The 19447-nt window shown below is 39.0% G+C and overlaps 1 protein-coding gene across 5 annotated transcripts in view; it reads left to right on the top strand.

Annotated features, from left to right (window-relative positions):
* The window catches only part of HERC2 (HECT and RLD domain containing E3 ubiquitin protein ligase 2), a 181044-nt gene that overhangs the window by 21640 nt on the left and 139957 nt on the right, over positions 1-19447 (top strand). For all 5 annotated transcript variants that reach the window (XM_039319654.1, XM_039319653.1, XM_039319651.1 and 2 more), the window contains exons 3-5: positions 12839-12953; positions 14380-14517; positions 18885-19104. In XM_039319654.1, coding sequence (XP_039175588.1) covers positions 12839-12953; positions 14380-14517; positions 18885-19104 — 473 coding nt within the window. The remainder of the gene's footprint in view (positions 1-12838; positions 12954-14379; positions 14518-18884; positions 19105-19447) is intronic.

The following is a 19447-nucleotide window of genomic DNA, read 5'->3' as shown; positions in this document are numbered from 1 at the left end:
AAGCATTTTATAAAAATTTTCTCGCAAATTTTGAGCTTGGGTAAACTTAACATTCCTCACCCAAATTATCTCCCATGTATCTAATGGAATCAGCTCTTCAAAATTTTGAGCCCACTTAACCATACAGTCCTTAACTAATTCTGTTTCTGAATCCAATTCCACTAAAACATTATAAACTCTTTTTATATGGGCTCGATTTTGGTCTTTAATTTGTTTCACCAAATTCACATCTTCCGTAATAAAACTCACTTTTTGATCTATACTCCATCTTTCTAATAACTGCCTATACTGAAACCAAGAATAGATAATATTTTCTTGCGTTAATTCCTCCATCGATTTTAATTGCCACTTATTCCCTTCCCACTTAAGTAATTGCTTATAAGAAATCCTATCCATTTTCACTCCTTTCCTTATCCCTTCTATAGCGTGCCCAGGAATTCCCCACAATGGTATTCTAGAATTTAATCTATAATATTTCTTCCAGACACGCAATAAAGCAATTCTTAAGACATGGGATTTAAAAACCCTGTCCACCTTTTTATTGTAAATTAAATACGTGTGCCATCCAAATAATAAATCCCATCCTTCTAAAAGAAGTATATCTGAATTTGTTAAGTTAACCCAATCACTAATCAAAGTTAAAACCACTGCATCATAATACAATTTTAAATTCGGCACCTTGAGTCCACCTCTCTCTCGAACATCTTGAATAATTTTAAGCTTAACTCTTGGTTTTTTCCCAGCCCAAATGAATCTATTAATGCCCCCCTGCCATTGTTCTAAATTTACCTCTTTCTTTAAGATAGGTATCATTTGAAACAAGAAAAGAAATTTTGGCAGAACATTCATTTTAACTGCAGCAATTCTCCCTAACAAAGATAATTGCAATTTTTTCCAATCATTCAAATCCTTCTGCATTTTAAGCCATAACATTTCATAATTATTTTTATAAAGTTTTGCATTAGAAACAGATATACAAACCCCTAGGTATTTTACCTTTTTTACAATTTCAAAACCTGTCAAATTAACTAACATCTCCTTATCCAAATTAGACATATTTTTTGTTAAAATTTTAGTCTTATTATTATTAACTTTAAAACCAGAAACTTGCCCATACTGATTTATAATCTGTAACAACTCTTCTACTGAACCGGTTGGTTGAGACAAAGTATCAACCAAATCATCAGCAAAAGCTCTTAATTTATAATCTTTCTTATTAATCATTATTCCCTTTATTTTAGATGATTCACGAATTTTAATCAACAAAATCTCTAATGTTAAAACAACAACAGAGACAGTGGACATCCCTGTCTTGTACCCTTTTCAATTTGAAAAACCTCAGATAAACCTCCATTAATTATAAGTTGCGCTGATTGTTTTTGATAAATACCTCTAAAAGCTTGCAAAATTTTATCCCCAAAATTCATTTTCTCAACCAACCTCAACATATATTCCAATTTAACTGATCAAAGCCTTTTTCAGCATCTAAGAAAATCAGACCCGCAGGGATCTGATTATTTTTATCCAAATATTCTATTAAATTAATAATTTGTCTAACATTATTCTTCATATACCTCCCAGTTATAAAGCCAGTCTGATCAGTATGTATAATTTGATTCAATACAATCATAAGTCTATTCGCTAAAATTTTTGAATTTTTTTTATAATCTATATTCAAAAGAGATATAGGTCTATAATTTTTAGGTAAAGTAAGATCTTGATCCTCTTTTGGAATCAAAGATATGAAAGCCCTTCTCCAAGATAGAGGTATCTCTAAACCCAATAAAATACTATTAAAGAGTTCCTTTAAAGGCTCAATCATCTCATCACTTAAAGTTTTATAATAAATTGATGTCAATCCATCAATACCAGGTGCTTTACCAACTTTTAATTGTTTAATTGCCTTAATAATTTCCTGTGAGGTAATAAACCCATTAATCTCATCTCTTTGATCATTTGTTAATCTAGGAAAATGAGCATCTTGTAAGTATTTATCTATATCCAAACTCTGAACCTTCTGACCCATATATAATTTTGTGTAAAAATCTAAAAAAGATTTTTTTATCAATTCTTTCTGAAAAACCACCTTGCCATTATAATTTATTTTATCTATAATTCTCGACCTCTGTTTCTTCCTTAATTGATAAGCTAACCACCTGCCCGGTTTATTTGCATTACAAAATGTGTTATGTCTCATAAAACGTAAGTTAGTTGCAACCTGGTCAGCCATTAACATATTAAATTGTGATTTAAGCAAATTTATGGAAGCCTTTACATTCTTATCCAGAGGATTCATAATTAATGCTTTTTCTTTTATCTTAATCTCCTCCTCCAGATCTTTACGTTTTTGCATTTGTTTTTGCCTATAAGAATTATTCATTTGAATCAACCCCCCCGCATATAAGCCTTACTAGCATCCCACACCATTGCCATTGAAGTTCCCTGAAACATATTTAAAATAAAAAATTCCTTTAAATGTTCTCTAAGTTTCAATACATTCACCTCATGTCTAAATAAATTTTCATTCAACCTCCAAGATCTTTCCTCCTACTCAGGAATTAATTCCAACCATACAGGACTATGATCATTAAGTGTCCTTCGAAAATTTTTTACATTTTTAACACTAAAATATAAATCCATAGTAATAAAAAAAAGTCAATTCTTGAAAACGATTGGTGCCTATCAGAAAAAAAAGTAAAGTCCCTTTCATCCGTATTACGTTCCCGCCAAATATCTCTCAATTCCAAATCTTCTTTCAATTCAAAAAAAGCCTTTGGTAGTTTAGCTTGCTTAAAGAAAGTAGAAGATCTTTTCTTGTCTTTATATGTATCCAAAACTCCATTCCAATCTCCCATCAAAATCACAGATTTATAATCTGAAATCAATTTTTGATGTAAAAACTTATAAAACTGTTTTTGTTGTTGATTAGGAGCATACAAGCCCACTATAAGCAATTTCTTTCCAATAAAACCACTTCAGTCATAACATATCTTCCTTGAGAGTCTGAGTCTATTAATTTAGCTGACAAATTTTTCTTAACATAAATGACAACACTCCCTTTTTTCCCTAGAGCAGAAGATACAAAATGAGAATCCAATCGGGCATTTATCAAATATTTTTGATCCTTTAAAATAATATGAGTTTCCTGCAAACAAACAATATCATTATTATATTGCTTTAAATAATGAAATATTTTCTTTCTTTTCTGAGGAGAATTTAAGCCATTAACATTCCAGGTCAGGAGCTTTGCCATCTCCTCCAGCTGCAAGCCTGGAGAAGACTGCTTGAAGATCTAACATCGAGGATCGAATCAACGAAGATCTCTTGGGTCTTGCTCCTCCCACAGGCTCAGAAACAAATTCTTGTGTAGACTCTTTTATATCCATCTTATCTTGCTCTTTTTCTCTTCGTCTATGAGCTGCTCGAGTCATTCTCTGTTCTTTCATCTCAACAGACTGCTGCATCAACTCAGCCTGTAATTTCCCAGCTTTCATTGATACGGCGTCTCCAACCAATTGCTCTCCCTCTTTCACATCAAGGACTTTAAAGTGTAAAGGTGGTGGTGAGTGAATTCCCAGGACAGAAATATAAAACTCTCTTGCCTTTGCAACTGTATTAAGTCTATAACGTGTCCCCGCATGGCTCACCACAATTCCAATCGGGATATCCCATCTAAATGGCATCTGCCGTTTTTTTAAGTTCCTCTGCTAGAAAAGCAAAGTCCTTCCTTCTTCTTCAAATTTTTGATGGAATCTCCTTTAAGATTATCACATCCTGAGCAGCAATCTGAAATCTCTGATTGTAAAATGCTTGTATTACTTCATTACGTAAAGATCTTTTTCCAAAATAAACCACCACATCTCTTGGTAAATTTCTCTGCTTTGCAATCCACGAATTAACTCTAAATATTTTCTCTATTTCCCTCAATATCTCCTCTGGTTCCCTCTCAAGTATCATAGCAATGTCATTTGCCACTACTTCCCTCAAATTTTCTTGCATGTTTTCCCTCAAGCCTCTGATTCTTAAAGCGAACTCCATTTCTCTATACTGAGACATGAGAATTTCATCCTGTGAAGGCTCCACCGTTTTTTCGACATTTTCAACACGATCTTCTAATAAATCCACTTTATCAACAACATCCTCAATACGATTGTCCAGCTTTTCAACAACAGAGGCGAATCCTTGCAGAACCATCACTATATCCTCCCTCATAACTCTATTTCTCTCTTCTAAAAGTTCCTTCATTTCTTGTTTAATCTGACATACAACATTACCCATAACATCTTGAATATCTTTTACCGTAAGTGATGGTACAAGCGGTGAGGGTGGTGGTGATCTAGCTTTAGGTGGTTGAACTGTAAGTATTGCCAGAGAGGAAGCCACTTTAGGCACAGCAGAGGTTGTTTGATGCTTCAAAGCCATTTTAGAAAAAACTTTTCTCCAAAAAATCCAAAAGACCAAAAAGAAACAAAATGAAGAGGGAAAAAAGAAACCCTCTTATAATTATATATATATATATATATATATACATACATACATACATACATACATACATACATACATATTCAATAATGATGGTGAAAATGCGACTCCTGGGCATAATTATCAATGGAATGAATAAAGCGCGTTCACCAGGAGAGTTTAAAGTTAAAATACTTTAATTAAAGTATTTTACTATATTAAAAGGTTGCCAAGCTTTCGTTGGGAAAACTCCCCAACATCTTCAGGGCTGAGAGACCGTTTCTAACAAGGTGATTCAAACGGGTTCCATAGACGTCTGCACGTGGTTCCTAGACTGTGCTAGCATTCCCTGCTGAACAGCTGATAGGTGGGAGGGGGAATCGGAGTAAAGATTTCTTCTGTCGTTCTCTCGAGCACTTTTGTTCACATTTCCGTCGACCTCAGGGGGTATTGTTAAAGTTATGTTCCGCCCTCTCCCGGCAGTGGGGGGATTTAGTTTGATGTCATTGTGTATCCTACCATGGAGGCGGGGCTTCATCGGCTGCAATTTAACATCTTTCCTCTGCTGCGTGCTCCCGTATTTATCTTCGCTCGCATGTACAAACATCAACTGGATGTGGTATTTTTCAATGTTTGAATCATCCTCCTCCATCATGGTGTCCCCCATACTCATCTTCCCTCGTAGGTCAATATTCAAGTTAAATCCCCCCCATTTCTGTAAGCAAAAGTCTGTTGGTATTTAGGCAGATTCCCCGCTCATGTTACTTTCCCGTTCGCTTGATAAAAGGGAAAGTAACATGAGCGGGGAATCTGCCCAAATACCAACAGACTTTTGCTCACAGAAATGGGGGGGATTTAACTTGAATATTGACCTACGAGGGAAGATGAGCATGGGGGACACCATGATGGAGGAGGATGATTCAAACATTGAAAAATACCACATCCAGTTGATGCTTGTACATGCGAGCGAAGATAAATACGGGAGCACGCAGCAGAGGAAAGATGTTAAATTGCAGCCGATGAAGCCCCGCCTCCATGGTAGGATACACAATGACATCAAACTAAATCCCCCCACTGCAACGAGAGCCAGTACTGCCGGGAGAGGGCGGAACATAACTTTAACAATACCCCCTGAGGTCGACGGAAATGTGAACAAAAGTGCTCGAGAGAACGACAGAAGAAATCTTTACTCCGATTCCCCCTCCCACCTATCAGCTGTTCAGCAGGGAATGCTAGCACAGTCTAGGAACCACGTGCAGACGTCTATGGAACCCGTTTGAATCACCTTGTTAGAAACGGTCTCTCAGCCCTGAAGATGTTGGGGAGTTTTCCCAACGAAAGCTTGGCAACCTTTTAATATAGTAAAATACTTTAATTAAAGTATTTTAACTTTAAACTCTCCTGGTGAACGCGCTTTATTCATTCCATTGATTATATATATATAATCAATGGAATGATTATATAAAATAATATATTTACCCTTCTCATGCAGCCACTAAAAATCCCAAAAATTACTGCTTTGTAAGAAACAAAAAAATATAAAAATCCTTTAACACTTCCCTTTCATATGCGTGAGAAAGAGAAACCTCTCATCGCCATTTTACTTTTCCCTTATAACAAAAACAAGAAAAAGACTATTATTTTCAGGAGTTAAAGTTCAAATTAAATTTATAAATCCGTCCCCCTGATCAGCTCTGTCCGCATTCAAAATTAGCTCACCAGTTCACATAAGTTGCGGAGGTGGAAGCTGCGTCTTGCTTCGTCCCAAAACAAAAAGGGACAAAGGCGTCTGAGTTGTGGAGAAATGCCTAGGACTCCGTGGGAGCTCACCTTCAATCCCGAAAAAAGATCTCGAGATCTTAGTGGTTCTACCACTATCCACAAGGCAAAGAACTCACCTCTCTCCCTTTGCCCGGGAGAGAAGCGTCAAACCGCGGGACAACTGATGTTCGCTTTCACCGCAGTTTTTACACGATCTCAGGCGGACGGCTACAAAGTAGCCGCCATCGGCACAGAACAATGCCACCGGAAGTCCCTTAAGTCCACCTTTGTGAAGATCTTTCCTTTAGCCAGTGGGCTAGCATGTCCTTCATCAGAGGGAGGGGGTACATATTTTCTACACTGACAGCATTTAACCCTTTAAAGTCCATGCAGAGCCTCAAAGACCCATTTTTCTTTTCTTTGAATAGCACTGGGGTGGCCACACGTGATTTAGTGGGCTGGATAAACTCTTGGGCCAGATTTTTATCAATGTATTCTCTTAGTTCCTCCATCTCTCTAGGCACCATAGAGTACATCTTTGGCTTTGGGAGTTTGGCACATGGTAGAATTTCAATTGTGCAGTTGGTAGTTTGGTGGGGAGGAAGTGTGTCACATTCCTTTTCTCTAAAAATTCCCGTCAAATTACAATATTTGCTGGGAATAAGTTGAATCCCTGGTGTTCATTCTACAGCAGCCTTTAATGTCTCAAGGGGTTCCTCTGGCTTCTGACTGCAGTTTCCCCCTTTATCTCTGAGGTCGGTGGGGGGAGGGGTCCTGTCGCCAATCTCAGAGTTCTCACCCCATTCTTCCACCAAATGTTTGGTCGCCACTTATCAAGCCATGCCAAACCTAGAATCACAGTCTCTTACATCTTAGGGATCATCACAAAGTGGATAATTTCCCAATATTGTCCCATTTTCAAACGCAATGGCTCAGTTAAGGGCATCTTGACACGATCCAATTCGATGTCTAAGGTTACTATCATTCTCGTAACTGGTTAGTGATCCCTTGGTATATGCATGCTTGAAGTAGGTCACCGTCCAGCCCTTGCTTGAAATAGTGGATCAGCGACCGCTCTGACCACTGCGTCAGGCGACCTGTGACCCTCCGGAATTCCCGAACATATTTGGCTGAGCGACCTCTCTGCCTCAAGAAGTGGATCTCCTTTTCTGCCTGCAGTGCTTGGGATTAATTCTCAAAGCTTGCCCTCAATTGCTCCATGAATAAGTTCAAATCCAGTACTTCTGGAGCCCCATTATCATGAAGGTTGGTCACCCACTCCGTTGCCTCCCCTTCCAAGTTGGCTGTCACCGCATTCACCATCGTGGCATCATTGGGGTAGGCATAAGCCTACCGATCAAAGTAGACCCACACATGGTTTAGGAAGAAAAACAACTTCTCGGGGTCTCCATCGAATGTGAGCTTGATAGGAGTGGCTTCAGATGTTGCAGGGCCAGGTACACTGGTCGCTGAGCAGCTTGCCAATCTTGGGGCTGTGGTTGTACCACTCTCTGGAATCCTCTCTGCTGGGCTCGCAGCCTGATGCTGCTGTAGAGGGCTTGGCTGGGATCGGGGGCTCAAGTTCGCTGCTGATGGGGGAGCGGGTGATGGAGTCTCAGTCCTATTGCCCCAGCAATAGGACTGAGACTCCAGCAGGGTGGTGGAAGTGACAGGTCTTTACCTTAGTCCCCATCAAATACTTATACTGGGCTGCAGGAACCACTTCTCTGACCTCCAGCCGGTCAAATTCTTCCTTCAGCTATTTGACTGAGGGACTGTGGACTGCCGTCTGGTACTTCCACTCTGTGGAGTGGTCCCTACCAATTGACTCCTTCCCTTTCTTCTGCGCTGTGGAAGAAGGGCCTTGGAGCAGAATTAACAACAGCTCCTCTTCAGCAGTTTTAGGGGTGCTTCTGCACTGAGGAACTGCTTCTGCTTGATAGAGGTCTGCCAGGATCGTGGTTTCCTTTTGTGACACCAGCTTCCCTGGCTGAAGTATCCGGTTCTTTGGCTGGCCCCCATTAACAGACCTTTGGTGGCTGAAGCAGCTGCTTGTGCTCTGATAGCCGAATCCCTGCTGTGACCAGTGGCGGATTAGGCCTTTTAGTCCCGCCCAGTCTGCCATTACCACTGCGGCCATGCCCAGTCAATGGGCCACACCCAGTCAATGGGCCACACCCATTCGGCACCCAACGATGCATAAGTGGGTTTTGGGTTGCAGTTTGGGTACTCGGTCTCTAAAAGGTTCGCCATCACTGGTCTAGAAGTTGTCAGGATCAGTATAGGGAGAAACAGACGTAAGCCGAATCCTACCATGTTTCCCCAAAAATAAGACAGTCTTATTATTATTTTTTTGCCTCCAAAAGAGGCACCAACTCTTATTTTCAGGGGTGGGATGGGGTGTCTTTTCCACTCATCTCCGGCACCAATAACCCTGCCCAGCCGGCCCACTTCTGCAGCCAAAGGAGCAACTTCATTATGCAGCTCATTCCACAGCTCGGTTCTCAGCTGCAATGGCCTTCCAGAAAGGCCTCTGATTGCGAAATGCCTTACTCAGTTGGTATTTGTCACACTTTGGGAGATCCTTCAGGAATTAGGATTGTTGAGATGGAGTCTATATCCATGACGTTCTTGGCATACCTACATCTCATGTGTCAACTGTTGCCTTTTCCTGTATCCAGCAGCGTTAGTTGCAATCACTTATGTCACTCATGCAGTGTTTCACATGAGGATGGCCTTGAATATTTTCCATGAGTTTTAACCAAGTAGTTATAGATACATTGAAGTTCACACATATAATACTGCTAGTGTGGCTCTTTAGCATACCTGCCAGCTTATAAAATACTGAACTGGAGGTTTTTAAGAAGAGACTGGATAGTCACTTTTCTGAAATAGTATAGGGTTTCCTGCTTGAACAAGGGGATTGGACTAGAAGACCTCCAAGGTCCCTTCCACCTCTATTCTGATTGAATATTGGTATCCTAAACGGTTTTGCTGATGGTTATTAGTTGACTTTGTCAGTTCTTTATAGTTTCTCTATAGCTCTTGCATTGTATCTTTGTTGGCCAAATTGGGAAGATTGTGCCATTAAAAGCAATCTTTACATTTAAATAACTAGAAAACATTCACTTTGGAATATTTGATTTTAATATGCTATTTGCCAGTGAATGGCTATGATTTTTAAAAAGTCATTTTGAAAGTAGAATACTGGTAGTTGTTGATTTACAATCATTTGTTTAGTGACAGTTCAAAATTACAGTGGTACTGAAAAAAAATGACTTACGATTATTTTTCACATTTACAACCATTGTAGCATCCTCGTGGTCACATGGATTAAAATTCGGATGCTTGGCAGTTGGTATGTATTTATGGCAGTTGCAGTGTCCTGGGGTTATGCAATCACTTTTTAGATAAGTTAACCTTCATTGTCACTTTCCTATGTACACAATGGCACACATTAAAATGAAATTCCAATGCCTGTTCTCAAAAGAAATACACACACACACACTGTGTATGTGCGTGTATACATACATACATACATACATACATACATACATACATACATAAACTCATATATACGTATCATCATCATCATCATCATCAATCATCGTTTTAGCCATTGTCTATCCACTGGAGGGTGAAGGCCTCTTATGCATGTTTCCAATCCATACAGTTTTAAGCCTTCTTTTGCCAGTTGGGCCCCTGATACTTGCTGATGTCATTGATCCATCTTGTTTTAGGTCTTTTTTGTAGATGCTTTTTATCAAGTGGAATCCATTCTATGACTGCCTTAGTCCACCTGCCATCAGTTTTTCTTGCTATGTGACCAGCCCATTTCCATTGCAATTCTTGATGTATATTTTCCTTTGTTCTCTAATCCATGTGCAGGTCTTTCTATTTTGTCTTGTAATGTCAAGTATATATCTTTCAATGGCTCTTTGCACCACTCGTAGCTTTTGTATCGATGGCGAGATTAGTGTCTATGTTTCACCGTCATATGTTAGAGCCGGTAGCACACAATGATCAAAAACTTTTCTTTTCAGGCATAGGGAGAAGTTGCTCTTGAAAATTACGCTTAGCTTGCCGAATGCCTACTAGCCACATTTAACAAGCCGTTCAGTTTTCTTTATTGTATCACCTTCCATTGAAATCCTTTGGCCAAAGTATATATAGTGGTCTCCATTTTTGACACTTACGACATCCCCAGGATCACGTGATTTACATTTGGATGCTGGGCAATTGATTGATATTTATGATGATTGCAATATTTCAGGGTCATCCTTTTGCAAGCAAAGTCAATGGGAAAACCAGATTCACTTAACAACCGTGTGACTAATTTAATAACCGCAGTGATTCATTTAACAAATGTGGCAAGAAAAGTTGTAAAATGGGACCAAATTCATTTAACAAATTTCTCACTTAACAACATAAATTTTGGGCTCAATTATGGTTGTAGGTTGAGGATTATCTGTACACCCACTTACCACACTTTTAATGGGGCCTATCAGAGAGAAAATCAAGAACCCAGTTGCACAAAGGAGTATTAAAGCCTATAAAACCCAGTTTATCTACTAAATGCTGAGGAATGATCATATTAAATGCCAAACTAAAGTCAACAAGCAGCATTGGCGCATGAGTAGTTCTTTCCTCTAAGTGCGCCAAGCTCAGATGGAAAACCGAGAAATAGCATCCTCTGTGGAGTGATTTGCCTGGTAAACAAACTGAAGTGAGTCAAATGCTGGAGCAGTGGTTCTCAAACTGTGGGTCGCGACCCCATTTAGGGTCGAATGACGATTTCACGGGGGTCGCCAAACAATGCGATCCGCCATTTTTTCTGCCATTTTTTCCCCTTTTCCTTAGCTCTGCTACTCCCTCTTATTCTATTGGCTTTCGAAAGCCAATAGAATAGACTCTCTTGAACAGAGTCTAATTCTATTGGCTTTCGAAAGCCAATAGAATAGACTCTCTTGAACAGAGTCTAATTCTATTGGCTTTCAAAAGCCAATAGGAATTGTCCAGGGCTGTCTCTGCCCTGCTGAGCCCGCCAAAAGCCCCAGTCTGCAAGCGGTGCTGCAAGGGGAATAGTCTGTAGAGCTTCCCTCCCTGCTGAGCAACTAAAAAGTAAGTAAAAGAGGGCCGGGGGTGGGAGGTGGGAGGCCGGTGGGTGCAGGGAGGGTTGCTGGTACACGGGCCCAGCAGGTACCTTACTTGCCTTGGGCTGGGCCAGCTGGTGGCCCAGCCGGTGGTCGCCCTGCGCTGCCGCTGCCACGGCCGCCCGGGAGCACCTGGGCCTGCCTGCCAGCGCCCCGAATGGCTGGCGGCCAAGGTAAGCCTAGCGGGACAGCAGCGGGCGCAGGGAGGGTTGCTGGCACGCGTGGGGCCCAGCGGGTGCCTTACCTGCCTTGCGCTGGGCCAGCTGGTGGTCGCCCTGCCTGCCGCGGCCGCCCGGGAGCGTCCGGGCCTGCCTGCCGCCGCCCCTTGCCGGCTATGCCTCAGCCAGCGCAGGGGGCAGCACCACACATGCGCGGCGCACCACGCATGCACAGCGCATGCTTACGACCGGGGTCACCGGTATAAAAATGTTGAGAACCACTGTGCTGGAGGGAGGCTGTATATAATAAAATCTTTTATCAGCCTTTCAAAATATTTCATAATGATGGACATAAGTTCAACCAGATGATAATGTACTTTTTAGGCACTGGCAAAATAATTGCAGTCTTAAAACATGAAGGGACTACTGCCTGCTGCAATGAAAGATTGAAAATATCTGTAAGAACAAAAGTCAACTCTTCTGGGCATTCCCTAAGAACTTGTGCAGGGCCTGGGTCTACCGCCTTTCCAAATAATAACTTTCTGCAGTGTCCTCCAGGCAGAGGTAATGTCAAAACTAAGCATTTGCTCATCAGGAGGAGGCACAGATTTCCTTGCAGGGGTACTATTTGATGCTTTGAATCTTCCCCAAAATGTGTTCAGCTGATTTAAAAACTCTGTGTCACCCTTACAACACAATGGAACCACCTTATAGTATTTTGCGACCTGACAAGCAAAATCAGTGGGGAAATCAGATTACTTAACAACCATATTACTAACTTAACAACTGCTGTGTCTCACTTAACAATTGTGGCAAGAAAGTTTGTAAAATAGGGCAAAATTTACTTAACTGTGTTGCTTAACAAGAGAAATTTGGGGCTCAGTTGTGGTTGAACTCTAAAACTACCTGTAATAGATTGTTAAAAAATATTATTAAACAATTAAGAGAGGTACTTCTGATTTTGTACATTACATCACTGGTGTGACCTCAAGTTGTCTAAGGCTGTAAGTAAAAAATTCTAATCTTTAGTACACCAAGGATTTTGATATTTTTTTGCTTTGGCATATAATATATTAAAATATTTTTGAAAGTTTTTATATATGAGCTGTTCTTAAGCTTATGCTTAGGGGTATTCTTTGCAAAACACATAGTATGCACTTGAATCAAATGAATTATTTAGTACAAGTCTGAGATTATTTCTGTAATAGTTACATTTTAAGATTTATTTTAAGAATTGAGTATTAAGCAAGTTCTATTTGTAATAACTGTAAAAAGCAGACAATCAGAATCCTTTTTTTCTTAAAGCTTGCATTTACCAGAGATGGACTCTGTGGTCTATGGAATGAAATGGTCAAAGATGGAGAAATCGTATACACTGGAATAGAAATTACCCAAAGTGGTGAAGCATCGCCACGAAAAGGTAAATTTTGTTATATTAAATATGGGCAAGTCAAAGCTTAAGGGTCACATATGGCCTTTGAATCTCTTTTTGTGGCCCTTGAATATTCCTCTTACCAGACTAATAATAAAAAATAGCTTCAGTTTATCTTCATTGTAAAGTGAGAGATACACAATATTTTAAGTAAGCCCTAAAATAAACATAGTCCTTTAACAAATCTTCCCTTCTCAAAGCCAAGATTTAAAAAAAAAAAAAAAGTTCTGAACTTGCACATATGTGACAGACCTGCCTGCTCTGCATGGTGATTCTGCTCACTAGGGCTGTTGGATTCCCCCAAATGTAAAATGTAGGTATTAGCACCAGTCCCAAGAGGTTGCTCACACATCTGCATGTATGATATGGATAATGTTTTTGTTTATTAATGAAGCTATTTCCCAGTTTATATCATTGCTTTTGAAATAAGCATAAGGGATTTATCAGAATATAATAATGTGAAGTCTGATTAAAAATATGGGGTATGAAAGAATATTAAAGAATAGTATTTGGGCAATAGTTAATATACAACACTATTTTTTTTTTTAAAAAACTAGAGTCCTGGTTGAATCAATCTGACTCAGCATTTGAGTAAATGAATTATGAATTCAGCATTTTGTATTCAGTGCTAGATTTGAATAGAGCACAAAGCTTTTTGTACATAATTGAATGAGAAATTTTCTTCATTTCAGTCATATAATAAAGGGTAATGAAGAGAACTTACGTTGAAGCTATTTTAAACAATTCTGAATCAGAGAGCCCTTACTATTCTCTACTCACGTTGCTTATAAAAAATAGTCACAGTCTAGTTTTACAAAACAGTACTTGTCACAGTTTTTCTGAACTGTTCTCTCTAAAATTTCAGATTGGGCAACCACAAAAATAATTTAAGAAATTTGACTTTCCATAATTATATGTAGACTTTGGCATTGTAATATAACCCCAAAATGTTAACTATTTCAGTTATGATATGTTAATACAATATCTTGCTGCTCAATTTAGAGATGAGAAAACAACTCTAAGCAACTCTTGACTAAAATGTGCAAAGAAATAAATACTGTAAAATATAAAAATTAAATAAACGGGGAAAAGATAGGTTTAATAAAGTTTTAATGATAGAAGTTCTAGTTTGTGTGTGAAATAAACAATAATTTTCAGAACCTGGTTAATAGTGCAATACAGATTTTTAAGTAGAATAGTAATGGAATGATTAAGTGAAAGAGGAGATAGTAGCACCTGCAGCAGTTAACGTTTCTTCTTCTTCCTTTCCTGACTTCCCCATGCAAGGTGGATAGTAGAGTGAATATGAGTACACAGAATAAGCTTTTGAATGCTTTGACTGACACAGTCTTAGATGTGAAAGTAATTGCTTTAAAAAAAGATTTTTGTATTTGTGCTTTCTAAAATCCTATAGAGGAAAGCACTGAAGGCCAGACTGGATCAAAGAAAGAAGATCAGAATGAGAAAGAGAGGAAAGATGAGGATGATACACTACTACCTACTTATAGAGCTAAATCAATTGTTGAAAGTTGGATTTGGGGAAAACAGCCAGGTAATATCTTTAAAAAATGGAACTTAAATAAGATAACTCCTCCTCTCCTTTTATTGAAGATGTTCTGTTAATTAAAGTAGTTAATTTAATATGCATTTTGTTTTAAATAATATAGTAAATACTACAATCATATAAATTGTTAAATACTTCCCAGGAAATGAATTCTGGCAGAACATTAGCAGAATGAATACAGAATCTTTGCTATGACAGGAAAAGTGGTTTCTGATTTTAAAGCAGTATTTCTTCTTTCTTTATTTTGTGGTATCTACTGGCTTTCAATAATTTTCTGTGGCCATTGTATAGAAAAACCTTGCTAACAAAATTGGTTACTCATTTGGGAACTGACTATTTTATTTTCATGATGAATCTGTACAAGCAGAAAAGTGACTCTTTTGTTTCTGCTGCTGTTACATATTAAACTAGGAATTCACTCAAATGACCAAACTAGTTCCACAGAATCATTGTGAGCTATATCTTGTAGCCATCAAAGTATCAAATGCTAAGATGATAGCTTGACAGCCTCTTGTATAAAAAAATTGTTAACAAAGGTATCTTCAGGTTACAATGGCAATTCAGATGGAGCTTCCACCACTAAGCAATGCAGTCATAAAGCATGCTGCATTGTGACAGCATTGCTTAGCGACAAGAATCATAGCAGTCCTGTCATAACACCCAGACCGTGCAGTTTATTAAGTGGGAAAAGGTGGGAATCCCAGGTGAGCAGGCCAGTGGATGCATGGCTGCTGTGGAGTGCTGCTGCAGATAGACAGTTTGACGTGCAGGTGGATATGCGGACGTCACCGGACTAGGTGGTTGGGGTGCTGTGGGTAGGTTTTCCAAAATGCAGGCTGGCAAAAAAGTGGCAGGAATGATTTCTGACTTCCCGCTAGCTTCCCCATTGATTTTATTTGTGGAAAGCCAATAGGGAATGTCGGAAATCACAATCATATGATTGCATCTTACTATGACATCATAATCAAAGTAGGCACCAAGTGCCTGGTTTGCAATCCCATGATTGTGAAAGATATAACTTTACAGACTGTTGTAAATCACCCTTGTTCATCACCATCATAACTTTAAATAGATGGTGAATTAGTGGTCATAATTCAAAGACTACCTGTATTATAGCTTAAAAAGACTGTTATGTTTTCTTTAAACGATAGGCTACCTCGAATAGATTAATTAAATGAAAGAGATTTAAATTAGTGTGGTCCCATATCTTTACCTATTTATATTCTGTTATTACTCTTGGTTAAAACACTATAAAAATTGGCTGTGTGTCTTTTGGCCCAGGGTACCTCCCAGGGTTGTCGTGTAAAAATGGACTTGGATTGAAGATAAATATCCATGTGTTTAGTGGAAGAGAATTCAGGAAGGGAAGGTGTGATATCTGTGTATAAGCATGCATATGCATATCCCTGGAATTGTTGAAAAGAACTAACTTGCAGTCTGAGAATCTCAAATAGTATTTTGCAACATTTTCTCTTCATAGTGACCTCTGTAAATTTATAAAATATTACCTACACAACATATGGAGAATCAATACAAATAAAAAATAATCTGTTCTTAGTAAATTTAAGCAATATAGATTTCCTGCAGATACCTGAGAGGCAATACTATATAGAAAACTGGCTTGCAAATGGCCATGTGCTTCACTATATTACGTTTATTTACTACTCAAAAGCCTGCCAGGGTTACTGCCATAAGCCAGCATGGTAGGTTCTGTTATGTGGTTAAATTTTACTGGCTGTTTTGAAACATCCCCTTTAGTAGCCTTACATCAGTGTTCATGTTTACTAAATCAAATTCAACAAAAATCTTACATACCTCCAGTTTAGTATATGTAGACCTCAACTTACAACCATTTGTTCAGCAACTGTGTAAAGTTACAAAGGGATTGAATGAATGGTGGTTAAGACCGGTCCTCAGAAATCTGACCAACCCACACTCTTATGGTCATGTGCTTGGCAACCATTTTGCAGTTAATGATCGATTGGAGTGCTCCATAATGATATGATTGCGATTTGCGATTTTCCCTGCCAGCTTTCCTAGAAAGTCAATGGGGAAGCCAGCAGGAAAAGTCATAAGTTGCTTGGGTAAGTCTCCCTTACTCGTGCACACTCTCCCAGCCTCCTTGCTCTTGTGTTGTGTCATTTGTGCACACTTGTGCAGCCTTCCCCTCCCTCATAGTTTGTGCACTTTTGTTCACCCTCTCTGAATCTTACTGCAACTCCTTCACACACTCTCATCACCCTCCCTAAGCCTCTCTGCACCTGTTTGCACTCTCTCCCATCTGACAGCAGTCACTTACCTGCCTGCCAGTCTGCTTCCAAGTTGCCAGGAACTTGCAACTTCCTGCCAATCTCTCCACTGATTTGGTTATGGGAAGCTGGCAAGAAGTTGCTTCACTTAATGACTGTATGATTCGATTAACATGGCAATTCGGACTGTAGGGATTGCCCTAGCTAAACCATGTACTTGCACTTTACAACAGCATTACTTAGTGATAGAAATTACAGTCCAATTACTGTTGTAAATTGAAGATTACATGTTGCTATTTATATATCTTGTCTCTTCATTAAGTGAAGTCATTAATAGGTGTCTTGTATCAAATCTGATAGGATTACAACAGATGCAATGCAGATACAATTGAATCCTAGTGAATCTGAAGCTTCTCTTTGTAGGAGGAGAGCTATACTAGTTTGTGGTAGTCCAAAAAACTGGAGAAGTTTGTACCTTTTCAGACTGACAAATGTTATTATTATTTTTTTAACACACATACACACACAATATATACCTCCTTTTTTTTACAGCAATTACGTAACGGTAATCTAATATTTACATTTCCCCCTTATTCTTCTTTAAATATTTGTCCTTATAGCCCCATTATTTCTTATTTACATTTTTCTTCATGTGTACACATATTTTCACTTTTGACCTTTCCATATTTATTCTCCTCTTTTATTTCTATAGACTGACAAATGTTATTAAAAGACATAAGCTTTCATGAGCTACAACTTACATCATCTGATGTAGATGTAGACCAGGGTTAGGCAACCCAAAACACTCAAAGAGCCACTTGGACCCGTTTCCCACCAAAAACAAAACACCGGGAGCCGCAAAATCCTTTTGATATCTAAAATGAAGATAACACTGCATATATCCTTTTTTACCTTTATTATAGGTGTGTGTGTGTGTTTGTGTGTGTGTATATATGTGTGTGTGTGTGTGTGTGTATGTATGTATACACACACACACACACACACACACATATATACACATACATACACATACACATACAGGTAAAAAAAGGATATATGCAGTGTTATCTTCATTTTAGATGTCAAAAGGGTCTCTCTCTCTCTCTGTCTCTCTCTCTCCCTCCCTCTCTATCTGCCCTTGGTCTGCCTGCCACTCCTCTTCCCCCACTCTCTTTCTTTCTCTCTCTCTCTTTCTCTCTCTCTCTCTCTCCCTCCCTCTCTCTCTCTCTTTCTCTCTCTCTCCTATCTGCTGCTCACCTGGCAAGCTTCAAGCTGTTGTCCAACAAGCTCAGGGTAAGCAACCTCGTCTCTTTTATGACTCATGGACTTCAACTCCCAGAATTCCTGAGTCAGCCTAGCTGGGCTAGCTAGCTCTCTCCTGCCCTTCCTGCTTCCTGCAGAGACGCAGCAAAGGGAGGAGCTCCGTCCAGAAAGCTTTTCAGCTCCTCAGAGAACACTGTGAGTGCAATCTTTTACACACACACACACACACACACACACACACACACACACACACACAGAGAGAGAGAGAGAGAGAGAGAGAGAGAGAGAGAGAGAGAGAAGGAAGCAGGGAAGCCTCTCTCTATTGCCTCTCTCTGTCTCTGTCTCTCTCTGCTGGGAGCCACCGGGGAAGGCTCAAAGAGCCGCATGCGGCTCTGGAGCTGCAGGTTGCCGACCTGTGATGTAGACTGATGTAGGATTTAAACTGGGATGAGGTAGGTAAGGTAGAAAACCTGAGCAGTTGTTATTTGATCTGCAAAAAGTTTAGCAAAATTTGGTTAATTGTTTGTTGAATTGTTAAAATGTATTTAAGACAACTAAGGTTCTTTTTTATAGTTGACTACTAACATTACATAATAACTTTCAGAATCTGAAATGAATTAATGATTAGTACAAAAACAGGAGAATGTCTTCTTTCTAAAACAGAAATTAAATACATTCAATAATAATTCTAATCAGAAACCTTCCCAAAATACTCATTTAACACTCATCCCCATTATATTTTTCTTATATTTTAACTATGAACATTCTATAATTCAAAGCTATATTTAATTTTGAATAGTTTTATACATTTTGCTAAGTGCATTGCTGTTATGTTTGTTATAGATGTGAACGAACTGAAAGAATGCCTTTATATATTAGTAAAGGAGCAGCAGGTTCTAGCCAGGAAGACCGCCACCACAACTCTCTCTGCTCTCAGGCTAAAACAGAGGCTTGCTATATTAGAACGCTATTTTATCGCATTAAATAGGAGTGTTCTTCTTGAGAATGTCAAGATTAAGCGGAAAAGCAGCAATATCCCATTGCCCATGGTGGATAAGAAAAGGTAAAAGCTTGATGAAAGAAATCCAGTCTATTTTCCTCCACATATTCCAGTTCTGTCTTATAATAATATCATTAGGATTTTGGTTCTGTGCATAAGGAATTACAGGTGGTGCTCGACTTACGAGCACAATTGAGCCCAAAATTTCTGTTGTTGAGCGAGACATTTGTTAGGTGAATTTTGCCCCATTTGATGACCTTTTTTGCCACAGTTGTTAAGTGAATCATTGCAGTTGTTAGTAACCTTGTTGTTAAGTGAATCTGGCTTCCCCATTGACTTTGCTTGTCAGAAGGTCATAAAAAGGTATCATATGATCTCGGGATGCTGCAGCCATCATCAATATGAG

Source organism: Crotalus tigris, unplaced genomic scaffold, assembly GCF_016545835.1.
Source record: "Crotalus tigris isolate CLP2741 ecotype Arizona unplaced genomic scaffold, ASM1654583v1 scf7180000023606.2106662, whole genome shotgun sequence".
Taxonomy (NCBI): Eukaryota; Metazoa; Chordata; class Lepidosauria; order Squamata; family Viperidae; genus Crotalus; species Crotalus tigris.
The sequence above is the reverse complement of the archived record's forward strand: the minus strand, read 5'-3'. Positions and strand labels throughout refer to the sequence as shown.